The sequence below is a fragment of the Falco naumanni genome, chromosome 12 (genome assembly GCF_017639655.2).
Source record: "Falco naumanni isolate bFalNau1 chromosome 12, bFalNau1.pat, whole genome shotgun sequence".
Taxonomy (NCBI): Eukaryota; Metazoa; Chordata; class Aves; order Falconiformes; family Falconidae; genus Falco; species Falco naumanni.
In genome coordinates, this window is record NC_054065.1 from 15,007,793 (window position 1) to 15,024,390 (window position 16,598).

The following is a 16,598-nucleotide window of genomic DNA, read 5'->3' on the forward strand; positions in this document are numbered from 1 at the left end:
CTTCGTACACTATGTCTTTGGATTTATTTTCCCCTCTTGCAGACTGCAGTAGATCTAAGAGTCCCACTCTTTCCATATCATCTGTGGTGACAAGCACTATTTACTTTGAGGAATGAGGAGGTAAATGTAAGAAATACTGTTCCAGATCTACTTTTCCTCAACACAAATTATTTTCTGGGTTTGGTTGGTTGGTTGGTTGGTTGGTTTTTTGGGTTTTTTGCCTTCTTGCAGAAGAATATTAAGGCAATGAGTAAATATTTGGGGTCCATGGTTCTGCTTCTGCTCCTCTTTGTAAGAAGAAGGAAGAGAGGTTCAGAGGTTATTTACTGGTAACCATCTAAAATTTGAGCTCATGCATGAGCTCATGAGCTCTTGCTGCTGACAACTCTAGGTTGGAACACTGATTATTTTCAATTTACATGTGTTCAAGTGTGGTGGAGTGACATACAGATCATGTATTTGACACGGTAACATAAAATATGGCATGTTTTGTTGAATGTCAGAAGTTATTGCTGGACAGTGTTCTAAGCACAACTCTTGCTACCTGGCGCAGCAGTAGTCAGAGGACCCAGCAACTGGTGATTTAGTAGACAAGGAAAGCTGTGGCTTAAGATACAGTTCTTGCTAAACTTGCATTGGCTCTGTCCTACTATAATTCCTACTATTTTAATATAAAACATACAATGTTATATTAGTGTATCTAAAGTAAAAATCCAAATTAGCGAGATTCCTAAGTGATACAAACACTTATAATCCCAGTTAATTTCACTAGATTGCACCAGGTCACACCAACTGAAGACCGCTAATCAAATTGTGCTCAACTATTTTGGAAATAATGTATTTGCATTTTTATGTATTCTTTTTTTAATTGAAGTTAATGGAAAATATAGCTATAACTTCATGAACATGAAAGACTCAACAACATTTTGTATTTTACTCTGAGTGGAAACTCTGATGTCAAATATTGCTTCTTTCTAAATTTCCAGGATTTCATCTACTGACTGCAATTATAAATCTAATGCTTAACTCCAGAGAGCAGTCACTTTAAACCTATGGGAGATTCTCTGGGCCTTATTCTTTGTCGAGACTTCAGTCTTCACTCGAATGCCTTTTAGTACTACAGCTTCACCCTATATCTCCAATATTCAATGTGTTCACAGGTCTATCCATATCATCTTTGTCTTGGCACTTGCCACAAGATTATATACCTTATATTTATATCTGAATTTATATTTTATTATTCCTATTTTCTAACATTTGCCACAGTTTTTGGCCTGAGCTGATCCCTTTGCCTGCTTTAATCTCTGACCCTTCTTTCATGCTGCCCTTCTGCCTGGAATAACTCTCCCTTTAATGCCCAACAGGCAGTCTGCAGTTCCTGTTTTAAGATACTCCTTGAAAAGTGTCCTCTTCAGAGTAGTATTCTGTCTTTACTCAAATTCTGCAATAATATAAAGGCATGCCTTCAATCTCCTGCCTCAGACAATCTGGAAAAGCTGTCTTCATCCAATTTTCATTGGAAATATGCTTCTTTGCCTACAAATTATACTCTGCCCCTTAAAGAAAAGATGTGAAAGAAAACATTGGAAAGCCAGAGAATAAACCCTCAAAGCAGAAATGTGGAATTAGGAAGATGAGCCCTTGGTTTCGTTGCTAGGATCCTTTTCCATCTGATGTATTCAAATTAATTACTACTGTAATTATGTCACTGGTTCACTGTGTGACCGTGAAAGCATTGCTTTAATTGTATTTCTTAGGTGCTTTTCTTGTGAAGATGGAGGTTTCTAAAATGCTATGAAAAGACAGAAGGAAGAGTCTCTGATTTCAGCATCATTCATGTCTGCATTACCCTACTTATGACTGGTTTCCTTTGTGAAAGGGGCATGATCTTATTCTTCCCTAAGCTGTTGCCTTTCTGATTGTTGTTATGCTTACTGCTTCCTCATTTCTCCTGTGGAGTGAATGTATTGTGTTATGACATTGTAACATGTTGTACTTCTTAAGATGCCATATTTTGAGTCAAGCTAATATTGCAAAGTCATAGTGCTTTATTGGCCCAGAAAAGTGTATTATGATGTTCCAGTGCCCTTCCAGCCTAGTTCACTATCTGAAACACCCACCCAGCTGGGGAATGCTGTGGAAAGACTTTTTCTTTCAGTCTTGAGAGAACCTGGGTGTTAGATACTGTCTGAAAGGAGGTGATTTCACTTGCTGATGAAAATATTAACTGGGCTGCTTTGGACGGAACACTCTTGTTTTCCTCCTCAATGCTGCTAGAAATTTTGAATCTTGAGGTGAAGGAATAAAGGAAGTCTGATATTGTTAGTTGAAAAGGTGGAGATTAGAAGCATGCCTCCCAGAGCCCCCTTGCCTGGTTTGTATTAAACACCATCAGTACGGAATGTAATCTGTAGGGAGAAATCTGATCAATTTGGAATTGTAGTAGAGGAGCTAACAAGGAACAAATTAAAATCCTGTATTCCCACTTGATTTGGTTCTTCCCCTCAAGGCTCATCCAAAGCCTTTTGAGGTTTGCTGCAGATTGACTGAAACCCTACTGGATGTCAGTGATGAGGAATAATGGGATTAAGTAAGGAAAGTTTTGCTTAAATAGTAGAAAAACCTTTACAACCATAAGATCAATTGGGCCACAGAGCTGGCTGCCAAGAGGTGTGGTGAAATCTTTTTCACAGGAAATGTTCGAGTGAAGACTTGAACCTCAGCCATTTGCAAAGGGTTGGAGACATTGGAGTTCAGCCACAGTGTGTGGGTGTAGACTCTGATCTTTAGGAATTGCCTGAACTTATCGTGTTTCCTTCTAGAGCATGAAGATGTGCTGCTTTCCAATTAGCTTAGTGCAACCCAGAACTTTTTTCTTGCCCTAAATTTGGCTTGGCCCCCTCTGCATTCTACTCCTGGTTCAGCTTTCTGAAATAGGGGGTAGAAAACTTCTGTTAATATTCTTTAACCTGTCTGGATGCTGTGTCTAATATGTTGTTGCATTGATTCTAGCATGTTCCTAAATGTCTGTAAGAATATACGGTAGGAATGAGACCTCTGAAGAAAATCAGCAAAACCATTCCAAGACGATGCATGTGCTTTGCATTTCAGCACCAAATCTGCCAGTAACAGAACTAAATTTTCTCATTTGTTTCACTTGTGCTTATTTGTCAAGTTGAAGAGTTGCTTTTGTTGGTGAATTTAAAGACTTCTTAAATAGTCTCCTGTTGTCATTGTTAGAGGTAGTATGCTGGACTGGACTGGACTGCCCATCAGTCTGGCTCAGTAGGGCATTTCATGTAATTTTATGTAAGACTCATTCACTTTCTAACAAAATGGGGGAAGGGTTGGTATTTGGTCATAATATAACTATAAAGAAATCATGGATGTGATGTTCATGAAGTTCAAATGCCAGGAGCACAGCCATTTGTAAATGCCAGCTGGGCAATTCAGAAAATGCAAGAAAAAGGAGTTTATGAAATCAAGCTTGCTTGATAGTGAACATACTATGCTCAGATATCAAAACAGCTGTCAGTAGCAGTGTGTGACAGATCAAAAGATTTTTTACATGAAACCAAGAAAAGGGCTTGCATAAAGCTAGGGAGGGTATTCTTACCCCTGCAAATGCACAGGAGGGTATTCCCTCTGTTTCTTGAGACATATCTCCATAGTGAGGTCTGTTTTCTAGAGGAAACAAGATAGACCTATGAAACTAATGACTAGCACAGGAAAGATTTTGCTATGAATGGACACTTTCAGCAGTCAGGGACAGAAGACTGACTAAAGGAAAATGAACTTCCTTACTCAGCATCATAGCTTCAAAATATTATTTAGGTCTTCTGCTAAGCTGAACACTAAAAAGCTATTTTTGTCTTCATTCTCCCTTTATGGCTGAAAGTTCTTGGGAAGAGTAAAAAGAATGCTGTCTTTTCTAGTGCATCAGCAAAGTAAATGTATGAGTGTGGGGTGTTTATCATTAGTGCTGGGGTGACATGCACACAACTGAACTGGCAGATCTCAAGTGGAATTTGTTACTCTTCCAGTAAGGAAAGTCAACCTTGGAATTATGAACTGATCAGAGAAGATCCTGAAGAGAAGATTCATGGTCATCAGCATAAAGCTAAAAGCAGAGTTGCTTTCATGGCTAATCAGTTTCTACATATAACCTCTTTAGTAAATATTCAAGTGGAATTAATTCTAAATAGACTGCATAAGACAAAGGCTACCATCATTATTTGTCTAGTCTTTTTTTCTCCTTTGTTCCCTGATGGTTCACAAGATTATCTGTGAAATATCTGTGTGTATGTAGAGATTAGACCAAAAGCATTTCTGTGCTAAATACTCCCTGAACGCTAAATACCCCTGCTATTTGGTTAATAGGGGGGCATACAGACTCTGGGAAGACCTTATAGCAGCCTTTCAATATGTAAAGGAAGCTTATAAGAAAGATGGAAAAAGACTTTTTAACAAAGCCTGTAGTGACAGGACAAGGGCTAATGTGTTTAAACTAAAACAGGGTAAGTTTTGATTTGATAAAAGGAAGAGATTTTTTTATCAAATGTTTGGTGGTGAGACATTGGAACAGGTTGGCCAGAGAAATTGTAGATGCCCCATTATTGGAAGTGTTCAAGGTCAGGCCGGACTGGGCTTTAAGCAGCCCGATCTACTTGAAAGATGTGCCTGCCTATTGCAGGAGGGTTGGACTAGACGGTCTTTAAAGGTACTTCCAACCCAAATTATTCTATGGTTCTGTAACATGGAAACTAGAGCTTAACTGCACTTGCAACACTTGCTGCGCCGTGTAATTCACATTTGAGCTTTGAAGCTGTATGTACAGGGGATATTCCTGTTATTTGCAAATCCCTAAAAGACCTGACCAAGAGGTAGGTAATTGTATGTATCATTTGAAATGGTTGTAAGTGAAGGAACAAGGAGAAATCTTCCAAGGCTCAGGTATAGGTTTTACTCCTCAAAAGACAGCTTCTCTTTAGAATTCTCTCCTCCTGTATATGTAAGTGCAGGCTATCCTGCTGAGATCCAAGAAAATAATGACATTTACTTGAGTGATGTGAGTAGAAAGCATATATGAATCTGATGCTATTTTTCTGCATGTGTAAACTCCCTGTCATATTCACCGTACAGAGTTTAACTGACTAGGAGGGATATAATTCTGCTGCTTTCTTAGATCATGTTGGCAAGAACTATAAAGGGCATCTGTGTTTTTTTTTCTCAAATAATAGCCTGTTTAAAAAAAAGAACTTTTGTTTTTCCTCCATTTAGAATCAGTTAGGCATTTTATTTCTATCACTATTCTTCATTTGTTTATTGTGGCATGCACGAAATTGCTAACAATCTTGTCTGAAAAAAATTATTTCTTTAACCAAATATATAGAAAATCAAAAGAAGACTGTGTGCATATCCCATGAACAGTATGTAAAAAGAAATTAGATTATATCCTCTAACCTAGCCTGCTGTTCTGTTTCAGACATTGTTGAATGAGTTAGACCGAAGTATGGGGCGATACCGAGATGAAGTAAACCTCAAAACAGCCATCATGTCCTTTATCAATGCTGTTCTGAATGCTGGTGCTGGTGAGGTGAGTCACTGCCCTGGAAAATCCTTCTAAAATGTTATGCTTGAATTAATTTACCTTGGAAAGTATTAGTAGATTAAGTCATAAATCTTGTGTTATTGAGTGGATGTAGTTTCTGGAAAATAATGCTGAATTGTTAGTATCAGTCTTAGAAAGACTTCCACATTATTTCATTCCCAGCCTCTTATAAGATAACATAGACTACTTGCACTGAGATGATTGCTCAGGTATTTTTGGTGTGGGTTTATTTATTTATTTATTTTTACAGCACTGCAAAGCATTTCCCCCTTGATTTCAGCCTTTTAGAAAACATCTTGCTTTACCTTCAGAAATGTTTGCAATGTTCAGTTGTTTTGACTCAAAGCCAAACTCAAAATGTTTAAATTTAAAAATGTCAAAGGGAGACACTTCAGAAAAGACACTTTGTTGTTTTTCTTTCATTAAAAAGACTTCCTTTTGAGTCTTGTTGATAGTTTAAACTGACTATGTTTCGTTTAAAGTGTTACTTTTGTTACATTGGGTTTTCTTTTTTTTTGGTCAAACCACAACAAACAACAAGCTCACAGGTGCTCTGTCTGGCAATGTGTTCGTCTCTGTCTGTGGCAGTCCTGTAACATCCCACTGAACAGGTGTCAAGTTTGCCAGACAGGTAGTTTTATGACAAATATAAAAACGAGGAGGAATACTGAAGTACTGTTCATCTGCAAGCAGGAGGTGGACCTCCAATGGACTAGCAGGATAAATACTAATAACTTTTGTACTTTATAGAACAAGATGGAACATGCTGTCCTTCTCACTGCGTATGCAGAATTCATTGTAGGTAAACAAGGACTGCATTTTTAAGTGAAACAGAGGCAAAGATTGGTGTCAGGATAACTGCATTTTTAAGTGAAACAGAGGCAAAGATTGGTGTCAGGATAGAGAAACAAAGGGAAGAACTGAGGTTTTAAGTAATATTTTTTTATAATGTGATTAAAAGCTTTTGGAACCCAATAGCTTGGTTTTCCCTCAATTTTTAAGGACAACTTGGAGTTCCGATTACACCTACGATATGAGTTCCTAATGCTGGGAATTCAGCCTGTCATTGATAAGCTAAGAGGACATGAGAATGCCACACTGGACAGGTAAGACATTTTTTCTGAGAACAGTTACTGAACAACAGAAAGAATTCTTAAAAACTCCTCTCCGTTTGGGGTTTAGATTTAAGTACAAAGCTGTCTCTGTCTCTTCCTAAAAGTTACTCCCTTTAAAGACAGAAAGGAGATATGTCCTTACAATTAAAATCAGAAGATGAAGTAGGAAATGTGCATATTGAATTGGCAGTGGCTGTGGCAAGGAGTTCCTGAATTGCTTTCCTGCTAAGCTGGGGATGGCAATGAGAATGAAAAAAAAACTTCTTTCTTCTCTTGTAGCAAAACTGGGAAAACAGCCTATCCTGGTAGAAGGGAGGGAAGCCAGTAGTTCATTGAGTTCATTGAGACTGAGTAGATATGGTCAAAATGCAGGTTCTGAGTTTCCAAGTTTTTTCTTTATGCTCAGTCTATTTTTGTGATCTAGCTAGTATCACAACCTCCCAAAGAGTGGCTGTGGTACAACTATGAGAGAAGAGGCACTTGCGGTGAGTGGTAGGGTAGAGATGCCAAGGGGGCAAGAAAGAAGAATGAGGAGCATCTTCAAACAGCTCTGCTACTGCACAAAATGTAACACTGAATGGCACCTTTAAATTACTGTGTTAAAAGTTATACGGATAATAAATGTTTTCTCCACTAGCAGTTCTGTGTTTTGCCACAGTAATTGGAGCTACTAATGACCTTAAATTAAACCCTTCACAAAGCCACATGCTGAAATAAACTTGGAGTAAACAGTCTGAACAATTTGACTGAGACACTTCAAGAAGCTAAAAGACTGAGGAACTAATGAGGAGCCTCGTAAAATCCATTTGCTTAACAAAATGAAGCATTTTAATGTGTAAGGGCAGGCAGCTGTGGGAATCTACCTTCTCCTGTGACCACATTAAGCTTTGCAGAGAGGCACTGAGCTGCTGATGTGCTGCTATCCCTTATTGTCTGCTACTCCAAGCCCCTTCCTACAGAGCAGGGTTGATTTGTAAGTGTCTGATATCTGGGATTTACGTTTGCCAAGGCACATAGTGCAAAACCTATGGGTCAGGCCTATGCCTCAGCTTACAAGGCACTGTTTTCTCACTGTCTGGGAGCTGCTATGGGGTGATAGAGCTATCCCTGGGGGCAAATGTAGTGTGCCTGAGATTCTGCATAGGCACTGTGTTAGCACCAGCTGCCTGTCATAAGGACTGGGCTCACATCTTTGAGCAGTTGGACATAACACACATACACTTGTGTATTAATGTCACAGGGAAAGATTGCGTGCAGTTGTGTGTCCACAGTTTGCTGCAGAGCTGGAAACACTAATGTTACTTTTGATCCACAATATTATAACTGAGAAGAGAATCTCTCCTATAGGCAATCCATGTTCCTTTGGTCAGTAACCACAAATGTTTAGGAGGGGCTTAGGGGCACTTTCAAGTCTTACAAGTTACAGTTGTGAGGATAATAACAGAGGTTTGAGAGGCTCCCACATGCCTGGATTACACAGACTATATGCCAGGTCTATACAGAGGGAAGTGCCACAGCCTTTCTCCACATCATCTGCTGTGCTCTAGTCTCCATGCAAGAGAAGTCCAGATATCAGGGTCCTGTGTGTCTCACCAGGTCCTCCAGATCCCAACAGAGGCATACTGATGTGCTTATCAATAGGCAAATGTGAAGACAGTTGTGAGCTCTGCTGTTTAACTAATCCACTGAATGCATCGCTACTCCACCATGCAAAAGAAACAGCTTGTTAATGGTCTAATACATGGTTAACAAGTATGGCATGGGCTTTTAAGAAATATATTATCACTACAGGCATTGCCCTCATCACAAATAGAATATTCCTTTCCTACTTTATTTTTAGCAGTTTTACTTCAACACAGTGATTAGCACAAGGATAAAAGAGCACAAATACTTCAGCCAGCCATTCCTTTTGGCCTGGCACTGACCCCCATGAGTTACCTTGCATATGTATGCCAGCACTTCATGTAAGAAAGGTTTGCCAGTTTCCAAGTGTTCTAGCTGGAAATGAGGTGTTGCTGCTTCTGTAGTGACATGCGTCTGACATTAAGTCTGAGTTACACCATGAATATTAGCAGGTTTTGTTTGTTCTTGTTTTGTTTTCTCTTAGGCACTTAGATTTCTTTGAGATGGTCAGAAATGAAGATGACCTGGAACTTGCCAAGAGGTTTGACCTGGTAAGTTTTTCTTTGGAATACCTGAACTTGCCAAAGCTGAGCATCCACTTTGGATGCTTGGTGCAACTTCCCTTTGTGTTCCCTGGAAACAATGATTGACTTTGGTGCTGAGAGTGGCTGGTGCTCTTGTTTTCACTGTTTCTCATTTAGCAAGTAAGGGGGTCTGTGATGTGTGCATAATGAAAACAATGATCACAGACAGGGCTCCTGCCAAGTATCTTTGACAAAGACTTCTTTCTTATGTTTAGCTGAAGGTTCATGAGTGGAGTGTGTTCTCAGTCCTGCGCTCATGTTCTCAGTCCACATGATCCACATGCATTCTAGTTTCAGACATCCCTTTTACAGGACTATGGGTGAAGCTTATGCTCTTCTCTGATACTTTTCCCAAGATTATGGGAAACTCTTCTGAAGACTGTCACCTCAGAGCCTGTGGAGAGGATCAGTATTTCAGACTGGGTGGATTTTAAAGATGAGCATAAAACAAGGACAGTTTCCACAACCTTTAGCAAGAGTAAGAGGCTATAGGGTATAGAACAGTTACAGTTTCCTATTTCCATGACCAGCTCTTGCCACACAACAACACAGAACAACTAGCCCTTTCCTGCTTAGCTTCTACTATTTGTGCCACCACTTTCTAGGACCCAAATGCTTTCCTTGCTTCAGAACAGCTCTTGGTGGCTTTGCATGCCTCCTACCTTTCTAGCCCTTTACTTTGGGAATCTTTTTCATACTGGAGTGGAGATGGCAGTGCTGGTCTCAAAGACCCATGTGCTTGCTCCTCACTGGAACTTGCAGCTGGACATTGCAGGAGATTCTACAGAGGTCCAGTTGCTGGAAATTCACCTGTCTCTGTGTTGATCAGATCTTTCACAGTTAGTTGGGATTTCACTGTGCATAGTTTTTTCTCTTGTTCTTTCACTACCTTCTCTCACTGCAGATCCACATTGATACAAAAAGTGCCTCTCAGATGTTTGAGTTGATCAAGAAGAGATTGAAGCACACAGATGCCTATCCTTATTTGTTATCCATCCTCCAGCACTGCTTGCAGATGCCATGTGAGTACATCACAGTTCTCCAGAGCAAGGGGTACTAAAGAACTAGGTGAAGCTTTGGTGTAGGTAGAGGGTCACAGATAACCAAGGAACACACTGCTCGGGTCTTCCATTCAGAACTTGGCAGTGGCTAAGGAATTTGTTATCTTACCACTGACTCCATCCAGCAGATTTTTGTTGCAGTACTTAAAGCAGCAGCTTGACCTCTCTGCACTTGCAAATAAAATTAAGTAGCTGAGACATTCCAGTTAGTCACTGACAGAGCTTTTAATGATTTTAAACTGAAAGTTCTAAAAAAGAAAGAGCCCTTGTGCTTTAGACAGGGAATTCCCTGAAATAGATATCATTTTGAATATTAACAAAATGCACTGAGGAATTTTTCTGGTGAAACAATACAGTACTGAAAGCTGTTCTGTCACTGGGAAATTCCACAGTGAGTCTTCAGGCTGCTATCTCATGGCAATGTATTGGTGCAGAGCTCCTGAACTCAAACTGAAAAATAACACTGGCATTTGTTTTCAAAAGAAGCGATAAGAATCTTCTTGGTTAACTGTAATAAAACAACTCATTTATGCTTCCAGAGTGTAGCAGCTGAGCAAAGGCATAGCAAGATTACTAAAAAACTGCCTGCCTTGATCCTTTTAGGTATCAGATGCTGATCTTCATTACTTTTGGCTGTACTTGGGCAGTCAAAATGAGAAGGGAACATGGAGGAGGTGTACTGTGGTGTGCTTTTTCAGAAAGTAATGTGGTATATTTTCAGGCACTCTTTAGGTTCAAGTACTGCCATCCACAAATTCAAGCAGTTGTTTGTCCCACTGGTCTCCTTGATATTAGTTTTTAAGACAGTATTTGAGCTTTAAGTATTGACCTGGATTTTTGGTGGCAGGACTAAGCCCTGCTAGGCCAGGAGAGGATTGTACTGGAGCAGCTCTGAAGAATCTGAAGGTCTAGGTTATGCAACTCAGGGAGCTGAGGTGAACTTTATGTTGCTTTGGCTCTTCTGGTTTATATCCATGCGATCAGTCCATGTGGTTCAATTTCTGTTCTTTCCACACTTTTTGGTCGTGTTTGTACAAATTTTTAATGCCAGTTGAATTTTGCTGGCCTGCAGATAACCAAGCATGCACATAGAACACCTGATTGTATTTACAGTGCCTGGTTATGATGTTACCTGGGTACCAAAAGAAAACCCCAGCATCAAGCCACAGAAAACACTGAGTAACAGCTATCACAAAGGAATCACTTCTATACATTTGAGGTGCAAGTTAGAAGTTAGAAATAATCTGTCAAAAGGGTTACACAACCTGAATGTGCAAAATCAGGTGCAGAGTTGCCCGTGGTTGTTATGTGCTGTTCCCGTATGCCAGATGTTTGTAACTGATCTGCTAGCAACAGTTCACAGTTAGGCTTTGTGTTCTACAGTTTACTCCATACAGGATTGAGTTGGAAGGTGGAAAGGAAGGAATGCCAGTCAGCAGACTGGCCAGCAGCAGGCAGGTCTGTGGACTTTGGCATGGAAACAAGTTCTCATGGGTTGGTCTTTTTCTATACAGATAAGAGGAATGGAGGAAACTTCCAGCAGTGGCAGCTGTTGGACAGAATACTTCAACAAATTGTTCTTCAGGATGAGCGAGGAGAAGATCCAGATATAGCTCCATTGGAAAACTTCAATGTCAAAAATATAATTAAAATGTAAGCTGCATTATTGTTATTAATTTTTGTTATGTGGGTATAAGTATATGATAAGTATGCAGGTGCTTAGAAAATAAATTATCATATCTGAGGAGTTTCTTATTTTAACTTACAGCTTCTCATGATCTTGTTGGTCTTCTAAATGGTTTTCTTCTAATGGCATCTCAACTAGACAGTATTTTCTAGCAAAGTCCTTGCCTTTGACTTCTAATTTCTATTAAATATTAAGCTGCTTGGAAGAGCAGAAAAAATACCCATGATGTTATAACAAGGCTTCCTCATGTGCCTTTTTTCATTCAGAATGTTGATGAAAGTTCATTGATATTTAAAAAAAAAAAAAAAAAAAAAAAAAAAAAAGTGGTCATCTCTATTTAGATTTCATTCCTCACTAATAAGCACATAGTTTAGAAAGATTTTGAATAGTGGAAAGCAGCCCCCACCTAGCACACAAAACTTTTTACCTCTTCATAAAATGTCTGCATGCTCTCACCCACAGACTTGGCTGAGGGCACGACCATTATTTTTTCCCATAGGATGCATCATTTGAGAAGTCTAGCTACATGAGCTGGCTCTCATCTCAACTTCCCTGTTCTCAGTCCTTTTTTAGCCAAACTTTTGGACTCTTCATTCCATCCATCTGCCTCTGCAGGTAACTCATGGCCCATTACCCTTCTGAATTATCCACTGAAAAGAGTATTTTATAGAACATAAGCCTCATATGAAACCAAATTCTCCTGTACTAAAAATCTTACAGTCTCCCCTGTTACAGGCATGAGCCAAAATCAAAACTGATTTCTCATTATGGAAAAATATGCTGGTGTTGATCTCTTTCTGTCTGCCTGGATATTAGGCTTCATTGTAGACCTCGTGCCTGATCTTCCCTTTCTACTTTCATAGCTACTCCTCATTCTGCGTATCTAATCAATCCCCAGCATGCCCTGCATATTTTCTGTCAGTAATAGGAAATAGCTGTGCCAGTATGAGATATGAGTGTTGCCTTGTTACTGATGTATTACCCAACAGATAAACATCCTCCCTCCTTGTAAGAAAGAAAAAATAGAACCGCAGAAGTAGGAAAAAAGATGGCAATCTGGTCTTGTATTAAGGGTGGGGTAATTTATAACCCACAGCAGCTTGATTATTTTAGTGATGACTTCCCTCTTTCAAAATAAGTAGACTTGGCATTTTGAAAGCATTACCTGAAGACAGGAACATATCAGGATTCCTTCCCCAGGCATTCCTTTGTTCCTTTTCAGGAATTTGAGCAACCAGCCATCACATTTATATTAACTGTTGGCTACAGTATGGATCAGGATCTGGAGCCAGACTGATGACCAGTATGATCCTGTATAACCATGTAAATTCACCAGGTTCCCTTTTGATAATCACTACACATAATGGCCACTTGCCTTTCAGCCTGGGTAGCCCAGAACAACTTGAAATTATCTGATTTCATCTTTCAGGCTGGTGAATGAAAATGAAGTCAAGCAGTGGAGGGACCAGGCAGAGAAGTTTCGGAAAGGTGAGTGTATCCTCTGTGCTTGGGAAGGCAAAAGAGGAAGCAAGACTGATCCTGATTCAGTCACAGAGCAGCAAGCAGCAGAGCTGCGCACAACTTCTGCTTTTGTGGACAAACCCTGCTTTGTTCCCTCTAGTAGATTTTTTCTCATGGTGATCAGTTTATGTGTTCAATAGGATGGGGCTTCCCTCAGTCTTCACATGAAGTGATTTTACAGTCTAAGTGGAACTTGGGCATTGTTGTCTTGATAACTGAAGATCACTGTCAAGATAGTCAGACTCCATTTTCTTTTTCATACTGTCATACATCCCCAGTTGAATATTTCAGTGTAACCTGCATCTCTTTCGGGACTGTTCATGACCTTTATTTCACCAGCCCCATTTGCCTCTTACCCCTAGATCATGCTGAGCTGATGAGTAGGCTAGAGAAGAAGGAGCGGGAATGTGAGACAAAGACCCAGGAGAAAGATGAAATGATGAAGACATTGAACAAAATGAAAGACAAACTGCAGAAGGAATCCTTGGAGCTGCGCCAGACCCGGGACCAGATGAACGACCTAGTGGCTCAACTTAATGAGTTCTCGGTATGAGACTGGGACTATTCCCATCGTCTTTTGAGGCCTGCTAACTAGTGAATGATGAACAAAAGCACGTTATGAGTGAAACACTTTCTATGGTTGGTACAGAGAGAGTCTGTCTAGCCAGCTACAAAGATGAATATTTAGAAGCTGCTCAGCTTTTAGCTGGGACTGAAATCCTAGAGCTGGTGGTATAGAATGGATAATGCATGGGCTGCTTCATTCCTTCTCTTCAGCCACCTTCCTTGCAGAAGCTGCTGAGGCACGCATGTCCTCCTCCAGCCATATTTTTGCTGCTGAGTAGGGTGGCTCTGGTTGTTATTTCAGTGGAATATAGAGAAATCTCCCAGATATGAACATAAATTTAGTGAGAAACAGGATTCCTGTCATGCTTCAAGAGCATCAGTACTGTCTTGGAGCTCTGCAAAAGCAGCATTTGCAGTTGCTCCCTCCTGCTTGCTGCTCCTTCTGCCCCAGCAGTGTGCCTGAGCCTCAGCTCACCAGGACGAGGCCCTGAGGAATTAGATATTGCAGAAAGCAGGTTTGTTCTCTCTTCTCCACTGCCACTTTCTATTAGTGGGGCCTAATGACAGGTATTCAGTATTTCAAACCTTAAGGTTTAAAACTCAGGAGTTCAAAAGTTCATAAGATAGAACTTTTCTCTTTTTTCATACATAAGGAGAAAATAATATATTTTGGCTTCTTTTACTAGCTTTCTGTTTTTCTGAGCCATTTATGGTTCCTTTTTTTCAAGCTCTTCTCCACAACTTCAAGGGCTTGAAACTTTCTCTTAAATGAAAGCTGAGATTCCTCCCTTTATTGCATGGCTTTGAGTGCAGGAGGCTTTAAAGAAAACATCAAATATTTTGAATCTTGTAATAAAATCACATCAGCTGGCAACATGGAGTTATTGTGCCTTTTAAACTGTTTGCTTTCTTTTTCTGTGTGTTTTTTATTTTCCAGCAAGGGGGCAGTATTTCCTTCCCACCCCCGCCACCACCCCCTCCAGGTGGCCCATTAGCTTTGTCCTCTTCCCACACATCTGAGAATTTGCCACCACTGCCCCCTCCTCTGCCTTTCTCCAGCTGTCCCCCTCCTCCTGCTCCACCACCTCCTCCAGGAGGACCTCCTCCTCCACCAGGAGCACCACCTTTCTTCAGCATGGGGATGCCACCCCCTTCAACAGCCACCTTCAGCAGCAGTGGTACCAGCCTGAAGAAGAAATCTATCCCACAGCCTTCCCACCCACTGAAATCCTTCAACTGGGCTAAACTGAGTGAGGTAAGAAATTGTATGCTCTCAGCAATTAATTTACTTTCTAAGGATAACTCGGTGTTGATCAATGCCATGAAGTGCAAGGTGACAGAAGCAAGTGATACTGTGGCTTTCTGTGGGTTGAAGTCAGTAGGAGTCAGTAGCTGTCTTGAGGGAGTCTCCTCAGTTCTCCACCGGTGCAGTATATCTCCTGTGATGACCGAGGTGCTAGTTAGATTGAGGGAGCTGCAGTAGATCTGGGCATGCGATCAGTTAGGCAAAGCTGTAGTAGGACTGAATACTTTAGCCAGAGATGGACATCTCCAGGACTGGTGTGCCAGTCCCTCACTTGCACATCAAGGAAAAGGATGGTCAGAGCCAGTGTGGGCAAAACATGGTGAGAACCAACTCCAAAATCAGCCTCCTCTACCCTGGCAGGAGATTTCCCCAAGGAGAGATAGGTGGCCTGATTCTCCCCACCATTTGTTCGTCACCACAAGGGAAGCCGCCCTTCTCTGTGCATGGTTACAACTGTCTCTTGGCAACCAAACTCCAAATTTGCAATCAAAACAGAGGACTTGGATTCTTCCTGTTGCACTCATTTTCTGCTACCTTAGTTGGTTCTCCTTCCCCTGCACTTCTCTCTCTTCCTTCTCTGCCCCGCCTCCTTCACTTTAGGTTTTAATTTTTTGTTAAACTGATTTAGAAAGGAAAAAAGTGTCTGTGTTGAGTTTGGATGGCTGCCTAGAAACCCAGGTTCTCTTTTAGACTGAAACTCACCCAGGGCCCAACTCTGGCATTTGGAATGAGTGTCCAGGGACCTCTGGAATGCCACAAGAATTCTCTCTCCCCCTCTCTCCTTTTCTTTAAAATAAAGTGAAGTGAAATATTTGCTGCACCATCTGTGCTTGTCTGTCAAGGCCACGTGGGGGGTGTGGGAGAGAATGTAAGGATGGGGATTTATTTTCCTTTGCAGAACATGGGACTTAATGCTCTGAAGAAAAGAAATAATAACTAATATATGTATATATATGAATGTATATGAAAAAGAGAGAGTCACAGGTGTTTCTGTTTAATGTACAGTAACTGTAGGCTTATCCTGCCCTCTGGTTAGGAGTGAAGGCAGCTGTGCTAATAAAACTGAAGACCTGGGTGGTGAGGTGGGTAAAAGATGCTATTTTGAGGAAGGCAGAATAGTTGGAAAAAAGGGGCATAAGAGGGCGTGGGCTTAATTTTGGTGTGTTTGCCAGGGTTAGTGTTTTGATCTGGTAAGGTCTCTGCAAAACTGCAGAGCTGGTGGTGCAGACACAGGTGGCTTGCCTTGTTATTTGGGTAACACTTTGTTATGGAATTATTTAATTCCACTGACTCTTGGAGGAAGCAGTATGTTTTTGGCCATCCTGATCAGTTATCCTAGATCCCCTGCTTCAGTACCAGGCACTTCCTTTCTGTTTGCATGGATATGAATCCTCTGAATGCAAAGTGATGGGTGGGTTGGATGGCCTCATCTTGCCTTTTGTTACCATCACAGCACTTCTGTGGTGTTCTGAGCTGTCAAAGTAGCCATACTTGAATGAAGACTCACAAGCACACTGGCTGGG

General features: G+C 40.7%; 1 protein-coding gene across 4 annotated transcripts in view; it reads left to right on the plus strand.

Annotated features, from left to right (window-relative positions):
• DAAM2 (dishevelled associated activator of morphogenesis 2) overlaps positions 1–16,598 on the plus strand; it is a 205,539-nt gene that overhangs the window by 141,049 nt on the left and 47,892 nt on the right. For all 4 annotated transcript variants that reach the window (XM_040612105.1, XM_040612104.1, XM_040612101.1 and 1 more), the window contains 8 exons: positions 5,486–5,596; positions 6,614–6,717; positions 8,834–8,900; positions 9,838–9,955; positions 11,509–11,647; positions 13,111–13,169; positions 13,565–13,749; positions 14,707–15,024. In XM_040612105.1, the coding sequence (XP_040468039.1) occupies positions 5,486–5,596; positions 6,614–6,717; positions 8,834–8,900; positions 9,838–9,955; positions 11,509–11,647; positions 13,111–13,169; positions 13,565–13,749; positions 14,707–15,024 (1,101 nt within the window). The remainder of the gene's footprint in view (positions 1–5,485; positions 5,597–6,613; positions 6,718–8,833; positions 8,901–9,837; positions 9,956–11,508; positions 11,648–13,110; positions 13,170–13,564; positions 13,750–14,706; positions 15,025–16,598) is intronic.